At 30.5% G+C, this 17137-nt stretch overlaps 2 protein-coding genes and 1 long non-coding RNA gene across 7 annotated transcripts in view; 1 reads left to right on the forward strand and 2 right to left on the reverse strand.

Annotated features, from left to right (window-relative positions):
* Positions 1-1844: 1844 nt before the first annotated feature.
* On the reverse strand, positions 1845-11586 carry LOC109536882. 2 transcript variants are annotated; one of them, XM_019903328.2, is made up of 13 exons: positions 11329-11586; positions 10721-10816; positions 9244-9408; positions 9094-9186; positions 8399-8972; positions 8174-8320; positions 7123-7169; positions 6609-6728; positions 6060-6218; positions 5842-6003; positions 3450-4627; positions 3077-3249; positions 1845-2619 (listed from the first exon to the last, which is right to left on the reverse strand). In XM_019903328.2, exons 1-11 carry the CDS (start codon positions 11497-11499, stop codon positions 4337-4339), a joined length of 2025 nt encoding a protein of 674 aa, XP_019758887.2. In that variant the 5' UTR covers positions 11500-11586; the 3' UTR covers positions 1845-2619; positions 3077-3249; positions 3450-4336. The 2 variants fall into 2 exon arrangements, with proteins under 2 accessions (XP_019758887.2, XP_048523284.1); XM_048667327.1 differs by having other exon boundaries at positions 3302-4627.
* Positions 11587-11648: 62 nt separating this feature from the next.
* Positions 11649-12168, forward strand: LOC125504812. The gene is made up of 2 exons (XR_007281709.1): positions 11649-11751; positions 12035-12168. It is a non-coding gene; the product is annotated as an uncharacterized LOC125504812 (long non-coding RNA).
* LOC109536847 (diacylglycerol kinase 1) overlaps positions 11767-17137 on the reverse strand; it is an 87447-nt gene continuing 82076 nt past the window's right edge. For all 4 annotated transcript variants that reach the window (XM_019903262.2, XM_019903260.2, XM_048667326.1 and 1 more), the window contains one exon: positions 11767-16186. In XM_019903262.2, the coding sequence (XP_019758821.1) occupies positions 16097-16186 (90 nt within the window). In that variant the 3' untranslated portion in view covers positions 11767-16096. The remainder of the gene's footprint in view (positions 16187-17137) is intronic.

A 17137-nucleotide genomic window follows, 5' to 3' on the forward strand; every position in this document is an offset into this window, starting at 1 on the left:
TCTATTTTTTTGAAACAATGCGAAAGTTTCTAAGCAGTAGTGCTATGCTATGCTATAAGATGTTAAATATGTAATGAAACAACCCAGAGCATTTGAGACTCGGTTGCTTAAAAAAATGGTTTATTTCTGGTACATTTGACTCGTTATTTTTTATAAAATTGTTCGAATTTTGAATGGCAGTTAATTTGAAGTTTGTAAATCTTTTTTTGTATCAATTATCTTTAAAAGTACTTATATAATTTGATGATTTTTAATGCTACTTAAAATAGTGGGTTTGAAACTCAGTTTGCTGCAAACTCAGCAGCTTGTACACGTTAATGCTCATATTTCTAAAACTCTGTATGGTAAAGACACAACAAGACTATGTCTAGATTGCCTGCAGCTTAATCTCAAAAATAGGTTCGTTTCATTTCGATAAAATAAACCGTTTTTCCAGAAAAACGACTATTATTTAAAATAAAATCGAAATGAAATTTAATTTAAAGCTTTATAAGTAGATTCAACAATGGCTTCTTGTAGTCTGATACAAAATCGAGGTTTGTTGCAAGCCCCACATTTCAGAATGGTTTCTTATTTGATCGGAAAGGAACATAATTCTATGCAAAATTAATTTTTGAAGGGAAATTTTTTTTAGAAATGCGATGTCAAAAGGATTTAGGTAGTATTGATCATATTATAGTAATATACTTTAAAAGTTATTTAATAAAGAACGATTTCCAACTGCGTTTTAAGGGGTTTATATCCTGGTAGGGAGGAGCTACAAAAGTTTGTCATGTTATTTTCACACTCTGTATATGCAACTGAAACTATGCCCATATTTTCCAGGGCACACTGTAGATACGTAAACGATTATTTTACGTTATACACTTTTGTTTTATTGGAATATAATATTTTTGGTTATTTTTACACAATAAAATTATTGTGGAGTAATTTTATGCTTAAAAATGCGATAGCTCTATTCTCTAATTTACATTTTTCTCTATTTAGTTAAAATGTCGCTTCGTCTTTTGCGTTGCTTTTTTATTGTTTTTTTGTTGCAATGTTATATGTAGAGTTAACTTCAATATATGCTGCTACCTACCTTTCATGCTAATTTACTCGTCGCCAACATTTGGTACAAAGGTAAGGTTGCAAATCCTAGTGAATTACCAGTTAATTTCGAAATTGAGATAAATATCTCATTAGCGCTTGAAGAGGAAAAATGGAAAAAAACAATTAAAATAAGTGCTGTTGAACGAAGCGTTTGTGCACCTTCTTGTGAATGCAAAATATTCAGTTAGACTTATGCAACTTAACTCACTTCAAAGCACAATTTTATTCTCTTGATCAATTTGGTGAAGATTATCATTCCAAAACTTATTAACTTTTGTTAAGTTAAATTCAGAAATTTTATTTTTTGGATTCTCTCTCGTTCTTGCAATATTTGCAGTCATCATTTATGTTTTTGACTAAACATCCAGAATACACATTCCTAAAAAACTAATGCTTATTTCTATTTTCAAATATGCATTATATCATAATAATATAATGAGTTTGAAAATGCTGGAAAAGTTCACGCAACATAAATAATTTGTTAAAAATACCTGTTCTGTCTTAAAATTTGAGTTAGGATGATGTAAACGAAGCTGTTAGGAAATCTGTAATATCTCAAAAATTAAAAAATCTCTATAGACTCGTAAAATAAATTAAAATCTTCTGACAATCTGTAAAATACTATCAATTTACGAATTGTAAATCTATTTATTGCGTAAGACCGCAGACTCAAATTTCAAAACTTTTTATAGCCAAGTTTTCAAAACGATTTTACTTAGGCAGAAAGTAAAATTATAGAAACAAATGGACTGAGATTTTTGTAAAAATGTGGATCTTTATTCAATAAATTATAATGTCACATCTCACCTTTAAGGCATCACATTACAATGATAACGAATTTATTTTATATTAGGTATGTGAACTCTATATTTCGCAAACTTAATTTACACTTCCAGGACTAACATTAAAATTAAACGGTCGATACTGACATGCAAGTCGAAAAACTTGAAATAAAACTGCGTAATTACATTTTACAATTTAAAAATTATATTGAAAATATAGGTTTTATGCATCATAACGATGTGCTTAATCCCGTAATTGGCGCTGATACGTAATCTAACAATGCGCAAATGACGTTTTAATTTTTAGGTATAAATATTGGCATATGCATTTATACATTACTAATATATTACATTACTTAGAATACACATATAAACTACTTACACTAACATTTTTTTCCTGCTACTACATAATTGAAAAGTATTATAAGAAATATTGTGATAATTCGAAATCTCTCTAATTGTATCAATATTAAATTAGCTTTTAATTAAATTATAGCATTGGTTTTCATGATTTAGATCAATTTAGAAATCTTCACGGAATTTAAAAATATAAAATGCTTCAACCCCAAATAGTATGGAAGTGATGAACGAAAGTCCAGTAGATGCGGTTAATAATTTCAGTATGTAAGGTCTGGGTTCGTAGAAAAATTCGTCAAGGAAATAATTCTTCTTTCGATCAAGAATTAGTAAAACTGCACATGTGAAGAAGAAACATGACCCCAGCAAGGAGAGCATAAATCCCGTCCTAAAATTAAAATTATCAATTGTTACCCGTTTTAATTAATTTGATTAATATCTTAGACAACATTGACTTGAATGAAGAAAAAAGGTTTTTGTGCATGTTCGATTAATGATTAATTAACTCATGCTCTCCGAAAAAACGCATCTGATCTGATCATCAAAGAATTCATATTAGAGCAAGAATTTTCTATTGCAGAAACTCCTAAATAACGCATTTATTAATTTCATTTTAAAGAAAACGGAAAATTCAAAAATAAAAATATAATAGGAAAAATTCTTAGCGTGATCTTTTTGCTTTAAAAGTATGAGACATTATACAGTTTGCAAAAATAATTATAAAATAATAAATGCAAAAATTACTGTCTTGCGTTGTGACAATAGAAATAATAAATTTAAATGTTAGATAATAGTTAGATAGTAAACCTTAGCCAATTTAATTGTTAATGGTAATGTATGCTTACCTATATGGTATTGTGTCGCCGGAAATTGCTTTTGCCACTAAAAATACAGACACGATGAGAGAGTATCCAATGAAAGTTGGAAAGATTAAAGCAAAGTGTGCCAAATGGATTCTTGCTAAATCTCCCCTTTTTGCTGGTTCCATAACCAACCCAATGCATAAAGCACAAAGTATCTGAAAACAGTATGGTTCTCTTATTTTTTTATTACTTATGATTTTAATTTACCAATTCCAGAATTTTTGCCCAAAGTTGCCATCGTTTCCTAAATTCATTCATGTTTTTTTCTTGTGTACCGAACTTTCCACACTCTGCTACTTTTTCTGATATTGATGATCTTTCTGACATGTTTTCTTCAGCAATATTTTACACTCACCAATCACGATATTTCACACCTTCGCACTTTACTTTCAATTAATTTATAACCAACAATTTATGCATATATCAGTAAAATAGAATCAAGCTCGTTCGTGCTCTACGAAAAATTCCCTTTATTCGCTTAAATAGTAAAATGATTGTTTCAATTAGAACTAATTGTCTTGAAGGTTTAATAATGCACAAAGTGTAGCAATGAGGTCACCTGAAAGTGCACATTGCTATATCAAGATATTGAGACCATAATAAGTTTTACGAAATTAAAGTCAACTTTTTCTAATAACATTCTTGTATGTTTGTTTTTGAACATTTGTAATTACAATATATGTATAGGATGCCCCTTAAATTTAAATTATTACAAATATAAATAGGTACATTGTAATTACTAACTATACAATTGAGAATTTTTGTTAAATTGAGCTGCATAATAACAATTAGTGCAATGTTATTTACTGTTAAACTTAGGAAATAACAAAAAAAATTGTCAGTTACGTTTTGTATGATAAAATATTTCAAATTGTTATGTTGTTTGCTCCATATCAAGCCGATGCATTTTTTAAGATTTAGTTAAGAAGGGAGGAACTAAACGTAAATAGGAACTAAACGTAAATACATAAAAATTATTAAAAAACTATAATTTATGTTAAGATTGCAGTCGGTAAAAGTCAATGACGTGAATAATATTTATTTTCGTCATCGATTTTGAAATGTAAGTAAATCAGTTGCTTTAAAATAGAAAAATAACATTAACAACCTTAAAATAACACACATGAATAAAGTAATGAATACAATGAATAAAGTAATAAAAAAATAAATTAATAAACAAAATCAATAAAGTCAGCTTTTTCAAACTTTCTCTATTAGTTAAGTTAAGAATATGCTAGTTTGCTACACAAAATGCTTTGCCACGAATAGTTTTTTAGCAGATGAATATATTTGAGCAGGTTCTCGTTGGTGTTTAATCGCATGAAGGACTCGAGCTTTTAGAACATCATTTGCGTACGTTTCGAGGTCAACTTTTTCGTACCATATAAAATTTATACTTATTACATTAGATTGTTTAATTACTCGATAAGCTAAATATAACGAAGCTGCTACTAGAAATGTCGGTTCAGTATAGGCGTATAAATCAAACATTGTGCTGCATTCCATTACGAAATTTGCTCCATATCTGAGCACCTATAAACATCAAAATTACAGATTTTATATCGTATATGAGGACGGGGCATTAATTAAATCACATATTCTAGGTCTAAAAATAACCCTAGTTTGCTATATAAACGATAGCCCAAAAATACTTCCTCACGGAATTGCAGGATCTTGAAATTTAATTTAAAAAATGCAAAGTGATAAATTTCTACAAAACGCATGAAGATACGTTAACGAAATTTACTAGAGACCAATGACTGAGAAAGACACATGTTTTGCAACAAAATAATTTTGTAAATTTTTGTGAGAGGCGTGCGTACTTGGATGCATCCGAATTTCTTAAGGAAAAAAATGATTCGTCACTGTATTTTTTAATTATTACAAACACTTTTCAAATTTGTTGTTTCATTACAATTAAAATATATTTCTTGCATTTTTTTGCTGCCCCAACAGTTTATTATATAAAGATTATATAATCTTTATGCTGTGGCTTTGTGGTGGGCCCAATTGGACACATTTAAATGGGAACCGCCGTTTGTATTGGACTAGATAAAAACTGATGTCTGTGTCTTTCTAAAATTATTACCTGAACATTAAGTGTCCCTCGCGTTCTTGTAGTATGTAGCGCTCAGACTATAGGAACTGAGTGGCTGAAGTAGATACAAATATTGAAATGTTTTAGAAGGTAGACTTTTTACTTTCAATAAAAACAGAATTACAAGTGTTCAAAAACTAAACTATCGCTTTCCACACATTCCGCTTTCTTTATGAGATGGCCCATTTAAATGTGGCCTATCTACAACATATCTTACTTTAGAATCTTAACCGCTTGTCGGAGCAAAATAATGCAAGATATATTTTTTGTTTGGAATGCAACAAGGAATTGGAAAAGTAATAGTTAAAAAATACAGTGGCGAAAAATTTTCTTTTTTATCAAATTCGGTAGGGTGCAGGTACGCACGACACTGGCAAAATTTAACAGAATTATTTTATTGAAAAACATTTCTCTAGCTATTGATCCCTGGAAAATGTCGTTAAATTATCTCCATGCATTGAGAAGGAGTTTAGAATTTTGCATTTTTTAAATTAAATTTCATCACCCTGTAAATCCGAAGCAAACCATTTTTAGGCTATTGTAACTAGAATTATTTTCGGACCTGGCCATAACTAGTTAAAATAATTCCCCTGCATCACGAAACTCCGAATATATAATGATAGAAATAGGTTGATATTTTATTACGCACCTTATCCTCATCTAAATTTGAGAGTTTCAAATAATAATTAAGGAAATCCAAGGGATCGACCATGCTGAGACAAAAATGCGTTGACTTTAATAATTTCTTTTCCATGGACAGAATTTCCTGCTTTGAGAATTTTATTTCACAGAAGGAACACAGTTTAGGTACCTAAAATTGATAATTGAACATTGGACCAAAATTCGTATGAAGGTGGGGAAAAGTACCTCTATTTTTATATCAGCGAGATATTTTGCCGATATCCAAATGGCCGCAATAGCTGCCAGTTGATACAGTTTACTATTCAGTTTTAGAGAGATTACGGCAAAATCAAATAGCCGAACTGACATATAAAATACGGAATCGACTTCTGGGGTGATATAATTCTACAAAAATCCACCTTGATAATAGGTAATATTCCTAATTGTTTTAGGCGGTCATCGATTGAAATTTTCCTAACGTTTCATTGGTATCTATATGTGGCTAACATCTGCAGAGGTGTTTTCACATCAGGTGCATGTATCAATGTTTCGATGTAGAAAATGTGGCTCGTTCGCTAAAGAACGGCTCTGAAACCTGCAGCAAGAGCACGTTAGTCGAGAGTGAGTGACCAACTTAACATACATCTGAAGATGTTAGTCATAAGTGCTAGTGAAACGTCAGGATCAAATATATATTGATGATAGCTTAAAAGCCTGAAAAACACCGATATTTGATTCATGTTCAAAAAATACGAGTTTAATGAAATGATCTTTATAGAAATGAGGTGAACTCACCGACACTTTAAGAATCCACTCTATAACACAACCTCGAACTCTTTTGTTCATGTGTGCATTAACCAACTCTCTGTTAGCGAGAAAGCAAGTACGAAGTTGGAAGCAGTAAAAAATTACAACCTGCAATTAAAAATATTTCAAAATCTGTAGTATTTTCAAAAGTTGTTGGCATGTATCAAAACAACTCGAACCAGAATTGTTCATTCAAGCGATGTAATTGCAAGAATTTTCTTCTATAAAAATAAAACAGTTGCTTGATGAGCCAACGGTGCAGGATGTGCGTTTTGAAGTTACAACCGTTTTAAATATGTAAAATTGTCTGGTTTTATTTAAAGTTAAAAACTTGGACTTAATTTTGTTAAATCTTCCCATATTTGTTTGTATAGCAATAAGCAGAATAATTCTGTTTCGTTCGCGTATTCCAACTAATTGAAACATATTCAATAAATCCTGATTAAATTAATATTAAATATATTATCCACCAATGTTGTTTTATACGAAGTCGTCAACTTACTTCATCGTAATCAGGCGTATACATCAGAGGAAGTGTACGTTGCTTCTCTGAAATTAAAAATAGGATTAATTAATTAAGTATCTATTTTCATATTTATTTCAGTTTAACTTGGCTTCTCTTTTAAATATTAACAGGGGTAGACAATCATATTAATGTTCTTGAAAAATTACTGGAAACTTTAAACCATATAGGCAAGTAAGTATACATCTGCCCATGTGCGGTTGATTTTTGCTGATTTCAAATACATTTTGATTTAAAATAGGACATAAAAATCGTTTTTAACAGGCAGGTATATAATATACCGTAAGGAAAGGGTGTTTTTAGAGGTATAAAACTTTAAACTGAAATAAAACTCTCCGAAATCATGTTAACGACATGGTACGGGCTTTATTGAGAAGGCAATTGTATGCCTTTATAGCTTAATTATGATTTGGCTGCCTCGAATGAAGAACAATCTGGAAGTCCAATTTTCAACCAGTTTCCAATTTCTTCCAGACCGTAAACCAAGCAGCGGGTTTTTCTGAATATCATAGGGTCTCAATAATGGCTTCTGCATTTTCTTCGCTTCAAATCCGGCAATTTTGATTATTTACGCAACTATTGAGCCAACAACGATTATGTGGATCGTAAAATGAACGTAGCTCACAGTGAGTTTGGCGAACTGAACAGCGATTTTGGAAACACATTGACGAATTTGGAGCGACAAAAAATATAAAATCCAGAAACCATTATTGAGACGCCATTATATTCAGACAAATTCACTGTTTGATGTGCTTTTTTATGGTCTAGTGGAATCAAAGTGGTCGAAAATTTAAGTTTTTGCGGGAAGTGCTCATATGCTCCAAATCATATTTAAGCTATACTGGCAATTGTCAACAATGGTCTTTTCAATAAAGCCAGTACCAGAAGCTTAACATGAATTTTATCAGTTTTACTTCAGTTTAAAGTTCCATACCTCTAAAAAAACACCCTTTAGTGATATGAAGTTTTTTTGCAGCTCAACATTAAAAACGTAAATATATTCAGATTCTGCTCCAAGAATTTTACATACTATTTCGAGCTAATGTTGTCTTAACAGCTGGTTTTGGAACGTAATTTTTTTCTAATTCTGATACATTGCTTCTTCTGGGTATCCAATTTAAGGAGTACGGTGATACTGGAACGGTTTTAATCGACTGCCCTTTTCCTTCGTCCAAATCTGCAATTGATTAAATAACTTACCAGAGATTCTAAGTGACTCCCAATTTCTTCAATTTATTCATTACAATCCGCTTACTTTGCATAAATTGCTCCATTGGAACGAACGGCATGTCGTTTTCACATATTAAAGAAGTATCTCTAATCAATGTGACTTTTCCCATTTGAGCTGCTAAAGAAACGGCTTCCCATGGGCTTTTCGACTTTTGCGTTTCACATACAGTTAAACATTCCGAAGATTTCGTTGGGATTTTTGATGAGCAGCTGTAAGATGGACAGGAGAAACTTATCGTTTTCTGGGTTAGGGTTTTAAATTTCTGGCTGTCTAATTCCGCGACTTGTAAAACTTTTCCATCAGGTTTCAGTGTACTGCTCGATTTTGTGGATTTCATGGAAATGTATCCAGAAGAGCTTGAGCTTGTTGTAGAAGCGCTAAGATCTGCTCTAACAGGAGGTTTGAGTTTACTTACTGTTGTTTGGCTAGTTTTTAATTGAGAGCGCTCGAAAGTTCTTTGTTTTTCTTTTGCACCGCCTCGCATATCTATAGTAGATGTTTTTAATGCAGAAGATCTTGGAGCTTCGACTTGGCTGATGCTGCTGATGCTAGCTCTTTGATCACATCCTCTTCTGCATGAAGGCTCTTTAGAATCCATCTGAAAATAGTACAATTTGGCTTGTATAGTTGGGCTGTTACAATTCGTTGCAACAACGCTTTCTACTCTTTGAGTCAGTTCTTTATAAAACATGTTATGGAATTTTATGCCTCGTAATTACCAAATGCCTGTCAGGTCTCTTCGGAAAACCCGCTTGACTTCGATTTTCTTTATTTTCCTGCAATACTGTATCTGCAGTTGAAAATTTAGATCCCTGTAACATGTATGCATAAGTTACTAGAAATAATATTTCTAAAATGACTTTGCTTACTGATGATACTGATAGAGCAACTGAATGTATTACTGGGTGAATACGTGAAATTGAGCTCTGCACTTTTTGAGTGACGCTTGTTGATTCTGCCCAAGGTATAAATATTGGCTGGGATACCGGCCTCTGAGTCTCCTTATGAGATTCCTTCCTTCTCGAGGACGAAGCCTGAAATATTTCAATTTTTACATTAATGTACAGCAAATTAGCATTCTGAAATAGATGTTCGTCATATTGAAAATATCATGATGCCCTATTTTTGATAAAATATTTGATATTTTTTTATACAGAGAACGACATTATGCAAAACCGAATAATATACAGGGTGTTCCGTAAGCACATGATCAAAAGGATACTGCGATATTCTTTGCATGAAAAGAAGACGATCTGACCTAACTTTTATTAACAAAAAGTGTCTGGCTCCTCTGCTATTGATGTTCAAAGTTGTTCAAAAAATTATCTTTTTCGAAATATCGGGAAAATGGTACGATGTATTTTAGTGAAACTCGCTGTGAATTTGTTCTTATGTAAGACTCATATTTTAATGAAACAATCGAGTTTATCCGTTTTGGACAAGTGGAGAATTCTTGAGGGTCGTGGTACAAAAACTACCAGAACTTTTTATTTGGTGGATGAAATCAAACTTTTTTTTTGATGTTGCACTAATTATTTTGTTATATATATTCATAGTTTTTGTGAAAAAAAAATTTTCTGTTTTTTTTTTCAACTAACAATGTTAGCTATTAACTGCAAATCTGCAAATCAAGCAATGCAATCTCACAAATTCGTTTCGAATGACCTTTTGTATTGAAGAAGTGACCGACATGGTCAAAGTATTACGGTTTTGCAAAGACAACTTGCCTGAAAGCGAACTCGTTTACGCGGCGCATATTTATATATATAATGTCTAGCATTTTTAAGTAGCTAGAAAACAGACATATTTTTTTTCGCAAAAAATATGAATGCTACTAGATTTCACAAAGAGCACAAAATTGTGAATAAATGATTAGTGCATCAACCGAAAAAAATGAGTTTATTTCATTCACCAACTAAAAAGTTCTGAGAGTTTTTGTACCACGACACTCAATAATTCACCACTTGTCTAAAACGGCTGATCTCGATTGTTTCATCAAAATATGAGTCTTACAGAAGAACACATTCACAGCGAGTTTGAACAAAATACATCGTATCGTTCTCCCGATATTTCAAAAAAGATCAATTTTTTGAAGAACTTTGACCATCAATAGCAGAGGAGCCAGACATTTTTTGTTGATAAAATTAGGTCAGATCGTCTTCTTTTGATTCAAAGAATATCGCAATACCCTTTTGATCATGTGCTTACGGGACACCCTGTATATTTTCTTAAATGCAAATGACGATAACAATTCCAAGTTTTTCTTCCGCTCATTGTAAATAAAGTAAACTTCAGATTGGAACTTATCATTAGTGGACTAAGTTAAAAATGCATTATTTATATTACCATTTCGGGAGCTTTGGACAAAACATGTGTTCTTCTAGCGGGTAAAATTGGTGATATAGTGGCACGCTTCGATTTTTCTTCCATTTCCTGATTTATCTAAATTGATGAAATAAAATGTATTCAATTCAAACAAAAATTTTAACATAAAATATAGGTTGTGTGAATTTTATTCCTGCTGCTAGTAATTCTATTATTATTAATGTAGTCTTATACCGTCGACTCTAACCAGGTGGAAAACTTGGATTTAAAGTTTCAAGACAACCGTTAATTATTAACTAAGAATCTCCTTAGTATAAGAGAATTTGTGTTTTAGAAAATTGATGTGGCTTTTTTTTTCAATCTGTTTTAATATTATTATACTCTCACTCGGCAGTAAGCTGATTTGTTTTGGTCCTATTACAAAATCATGATTTTCAATCATGTTTTTTTAATTGAATTGAATTTTTTGAATTGAAACATCATTTGAAGCTTGAAATCATCGAAAGCCGAGATTTTTATATCTATGAAAGAATATAGTAGATACCTCGGGCATATAGTCGTTTTTAAATAGTTTATCAACTTTTCCATTGAATAAAAATATTGTTTAATTATTGTTATTTTACTCTTACCTTTTTATGATAGTTAGTGGTTAAGTTTTGTTTTTGAGGAGCTTCTTCTTGTATAGTGGCCAAAGGAGGCCTGGCTGACCCCAAGGCCAACTTTGGATTTCCAGGGCATCTACACGGAACAAAATTGTCTTTTTGATGATCAAAGGAACTGGCCGAAGTGGATTTTCGCATTTTTCAGTCTATTTTTAAAAAGCTGTTTCAAATATGGCACTTGCAGTTGAACCGATATCTAGTCTCAAATACCGATTATTTTGCCATTTCTTAACTGAAGAAAAACCTTCAGACTTTTTCAATACATTCGTTCCTCAACAATTTTTATTTTGCAAATACTGACAAATTATTGAAATGCTTAAAGACGTATATGATCTTCACTTGAAATATAAAACGATTTTTGGTTGAAGGAAAATAATTATATTACGATTGGTAAGACGTCTAACATAAGTTTTTACTTATTCTTTTGATCTAGTTTTATTGTAAATCAATAAATAAAAGATCCATTTTATTTATTATCGCCAAGTAATACTAATAATGATTCACTTTCGAATATAAAAAGAAACTATTTGAATATCACATAAAACATTTTAAAAGTTTCTATTAGTTATAAAATTACTACTAACTGCCTAAAGAAGAGTTCAATTAATACTCAAAGAATTAGTATCTTTTTGTCGAAATAGTAATACCTGATTCAATATAAAACGTGTTTTAGAAAGCTTGGTATGCATATATACGTACAAAGACCATAGTTTTTATTGGCGGAAAATGATGATGGATATGAGTATCAAGAGAATTATTACACATTTTTGTCAATTGTTTTGGTGTATTAAACGTTCACTATTAATATATACAGCCAGCAAATGAACGGGAACTGCAAAAATTGTGAAATAAAAGAATAAAAAAAGAAAAATTTTGAATTATTAATGAAAGAATCAAGTGACTCGTCCGGATTATCGCCTTTGTTCGTACATATTATTATTTATAAATTCTTTAAATAAATCTTTACATTTATATAATGTTGTTTTATTGCGGATAAAATACTACCACTTTGGTTTAGTTGGTAGTTTATTGAATCAATATTAAGTACTAAATTGTTAAATTAATATTACAAAAAATATTATTGAGAAGCACTAACAAGTACTCTGAAAGCTTTCTAACAAATTTCACTGAATGTGAAAAAGTCAATCGATTCGCATTATGAGGATGGGTAATATATTTTAATAAGATAGAAAATATTATTTTCTTCTTATAGTAGGCTAAATTGGACGTTACACGTAAAGCTATGAGAAGGACAGTGTAGACCCTGAAAACGCCACATTTTTCATACTTAGAAGCAACCTTCTTTAAAATGCTTAATAAAATCATATTTTATGCATAACAGTTATGCTATTTACAAATAAATTTAGACTTTTTGAGAAAATTTGTAGCGGTTTCAGTGCACCATTCTGAATGTTTTCTATTTACAAGGCGCGGACAAAAAGTCTTACATCTTAGACAACCTACGATATACAGGGTTTTTTTATATTACATTTAAAGCTTTAACAGCAATAGACTTCTCCACTTTTTTGTTATAGTGGCAGTTCTAAATTGATATAAAAACGTATAATTTACAAACGAATATCTTATATATTTTAACATAGATATAGATATGAGTTTATGTCAGCCAAAAATTTCGAAAATACAACCTTATTCTAAAATTTTTAAATATATTTGTAAATTTTATTCTACATGAAGTGTTCAACTTTAATGTCGAATTCAACTAGCTATTTTTATTTGATAGTTACTTTTTAACATACTATAAGAAACTTAAGTGAAAATTTATAATCAAGTCTAATTTTAAGCTGACATAACTAAAACATTCAATTTAATTTCTAATCTTACTATAAAAACATTAAACAGTCCATTCAAGTTATTAAAATAGGTGAAAATTGAGCAAATTTGGGTCACAAACCATTACAGTGGTGAGTAAATGAAAATTAATGTATTCGTTCAACTAGAAATATTCATTTTTTATGAATACTATTAGATTTGTAAATCAAATTCGAACCTTACCTGAGCATGAATAACTATTTTTTTAAATTGCTCATAAAATCAGAGGAATATATGGATTTTAGCTTATAAAGAGTTTTCAAAACTGTTCATGATTCGTGCATCCAAATAGCCATTGTTACATTCATTAAACACAACAAACATTTTAGCTTAAGTGGTCCACTAGCATTTCAAGATAAATTTTACTCGAAGTAAACTATCGGAATCAAGTTTCACTTAGTTTTTGTTTTCATTTTATCGAATTTAAGAATAATTTTCATTTAATGCCAGTGGTTTAAGAACACCTACTTTTATTGAACACATATTATAGAAACAGCAACAATAATCTTAAAATACTTTTTACAAATAAATGTTACAGCATCCTTAACGATAATCATATCCTATCAACGTACAACCATTTGGTTTCAAGGAAAACCTATGAAAAGTACATGTTTTATGGAATATAATTGTCGGATCTCAAAATTGAGTGCGACAAATCTTAAACTCAATTCTTTGAAAATCAGAATACACAGGAAACAATATCAATATAATTTACTGAGATATTTATAAACATAGTTTATACGAAAAAGACGCGTAGAGCGTAGTACTGCAATATTTTTAGTTAACAACTATAAGTTCTAGTACTACAAGATAATTATTTATTATAAAAACTAACGGTTTCAAGAATATCTCTACTGATGTGTATAGTTTTTTTGGTAAATTGTATACAAGGCGGTAGTTGGTAAGCGTTAGGTTATAATGTTGCAGATTTTTAATATTAGAAGATGAAAATGAAGAATTACAGTACTCTATGTAATAAATACTCAGGCGAATATTAACGAAGAAGCAAATGATTTTGTATTCATCCTAAAATGTTGATGTTCAACATAATGTTGATTATGTCTATTATTTCTTCAACGTTTTAAGAAATTTATTGTATATTTATTTAATCTTTGAAAAATTCATTCATTATGAAATTTAAATGCGTCCCCATCTGTTTTCCGATTAATATTTTCTGCAAACTCAATGTTTTCTTCCGTTATTTCAGCTTTTAAGCCGTACTGTATTCAATATATGAGGCTAATTGTTTTCCATCACAATTAGATAAGTGATTAATCAAGAATGAAGTTTTATTCGAAGTAATATTCGAGTAAATTTCTATGCTTAAAGACACTTTTATTAGTTAAACTAGCAGAAATCAAAGCGTATGGTCTCCAGTCCAGTTATTTAAATGCCCTATGTGTTGAAATTTGAATTGTCGAGACGGTTCAGATTTTCCAATAATTGCAATTAGTAGCAAAAATTATCTACCTGGCTTTAATCGACTGATAACTGATTTCCAAATAATGAAATCCCAGTGGAGATTCTTCGTGGAGATGAAGATAATCTTTAAAATGAAATGTGAAGAAATTCATTTTTTTGGAACTGAAAAACTTCGATAAACCGTCTTCATAAGACATCACCCTCCCTGTACTGATTTTTTTATAGCCAAAATGTATAATACAATAGAAATTAATATTCCGTTGTTAAAATAAAAGAATAAACTGGGAGATATTAGAAAGTTCAACTAAACTGAAAGTGCTGGATTTTTGTTACAACCTGTAAAAATTAAAACTAGACTGGAAAGTGGTCTTCCAATAATTCTTTGCTGGTGATTAAAGCATGATAATTTGAGATTCCGGTATCATCAGAATAGAAGCTAAAGCCAAACGTGGATTTGAAAGGCTAGCGACTAGTTTAGTGTCACACACATACATTTTTGAATTCTAGGCTTTATTCCATTCCATTTCAGTTGGACAAAAGCTTTGGCAACACCAATTTATTAATTCTAGCAGCCTTTCAAAGATATCTGCTGATTTGTAATAGGTATGTTGAGACCTATCAAAATTAAAATATGTTCAAATGGTATAAGTACATATTCATAAATCTCAATTGAAAACTGACCCTTTAGTCTGAAAAGTGTCCTTTAAGTTTATGACGACGAAATCTGAGCTTATAATATTCTAATCCTACATTCGAAAGGAAGACCTTTTGTCTTAAGTTTGCCATCTAATATGTGTAGGTACAAGATTGGCGGGAATATGTTTGAAAGCAAGATGGTCCCTAGAATTTGCCTAGATATTTTAATATTTAATCGAACTACAGTTTTTACAGAATGTTATTGTTTAATAGCAGCCATCCTCAGCATTTTTTATGATTACAAGTTTGGAAATAAATCACAATGAAAATTAAACTTTTACTATAGGAAGTTAGGATAAGCTGATAAATTCTACTTCATGCATACGTGGTGAAGATGAAAAACGTTAGTAATCGCTCACTATGAATTATTTAAATACGCCAGGCGAAGAGAAGAGATTCATCAGTTTTCCTTTATCGGTTTATCCCAATTTCCGCGCTTAATCTACCATTATAATATCTGAACAATGAACAATTATCAACAAGATATCATATTAAATATCTCCCATAACTCATACACATCTATACGACATATACCTACAGCGCATGAAATAATACTGATATATTTTAGTCATTGATCGATTTATCTAAATCACCAACTACATATATAAGGCTGAAAATGAGGTTTAAAAATGCAGGTACATAGAAAATGAGTGCTCTCATCGCGAGTACAATGTCTCACTTTAAAGCGAAAACTAGCTACGTGGCACTAGGTTGAGTCTTGATGAAAAAAACAATTATTAATATCACTTTTAAATTAGGAAGATTCAGTAGAAATTGGTATTTCGGTCTATCGCCGAAAAAATCGAAGAAATCCTTTTTTCTTTTCGGGTGGTGGCGCCATTAGCATAGGTACTTGGTTCTTATGTGTGATACGTATCTGTAAAAGATACAACTGATTACACATTATATATTAATACTAATATAAAACTGAAAATTATTCCTATTTTTCTGTTGTTTCAGGTATGTAATGAAGGAAATGTTGATTATCCTAAATGTTCAGTGCGAAAGAAGCTAATTTTATTCTTGAACCAGCCGTATTTATGGCTGATAAGTTTGTATTTCAATTAGGTATTCTTCAGACTTGAGACTCAAGTGAATGTATTACACAACATATATTTTTATTGAAATTTTTATAAGTTCAAGTCCAAATGCTTTACAGTACTTGAATTTGTACTGGGTACATTCGAGAACTCAAAAATCCTATATGACTAAAATACAAATAAAATGTCTGGAAAAACTACTAATATCGGTTATATAAATATTAAGTCAATAGATATTATTATAAAAAGGGAATTAAATTTGGAACACGAAAATGCGTAATTTATTAGTTTTAAAAATTGCTTTTGAAAATGTAGTAAAAATGGAAGGAATATTTCAATCTCGATATGTTATTTTAATCAGCAGCTCCCTAATGGCTTAATGGATTTTTAATATTTTTTTTATAAAGTGAATCAAAATATAGCTTATGTGGATTTCATTTAAAATGCATAATTTTGCAAGAAAACCATTGAAAATGCATTAAAACACTATTTTATTGACTTTATTTTAAAGACGAAAGCAAGCTTTTGCATAGTAACTGCGGAAGATTTTAGAAAATCAACATTAGTAGTGTAAAAGACAAGTTTTATTTTATTATAAAGGGGCCACTACGTAAGATGCAAAATTATGGGACTATAAAAAGGTGGCAATTAAAACCGATGTTAATTTTTAATCGCTATTCGATTTATATGAAAGCTTTTGAAATATGGATGAAATCTAATATAAACGAAGTGTAAAACTCGGCTGTTTAAAAGTTTTATTTTAATAACGGCGAAGTCTTGGTTAATTT

Source organism: Dendroctonus ponderosae, unplaced genomic scaffold (assembly GCF_020466585.1).
Source record: "Dendroctonus ponderosae isolate FM_Combo_2020 unplaced genomic scaffold, Dpon_F_20191213v2 Dpon_F_20191213_6, whole genome shotgun sequence".
Taxonomy (NCBI): Eukaryota; Metazoa; Arthropoda; class Insecta; order Coleoptera; family Curculionidae; genus Dendroctonus; species Dendroctonus ponderosae.

Bases quoted from the DNA above. Each gene is read 5' to 3' on its own strand.
- LOC109536882 (XM_019903328.2), bottom strand. From the start codon at position 11,499: ATGCGAAAATCCACTTCGGCCAGTTCCTTTGATCATCAAAAAGACAAT. The intron at 10,817-11,328 runs GTAAGAGTAAAA...TCATCAATTTAG, and splicing joins CCACTAACTATCATAAAAAG to ATAAATCAGGAAATGGAAGA. The intron at 8,973-9,093 runs GTAATTACGAGG...TACTATTTTCAG, and splicing joins AGAGACCTGACAGGCATTTG to ATGGATTCTAAAGAGCCTTC.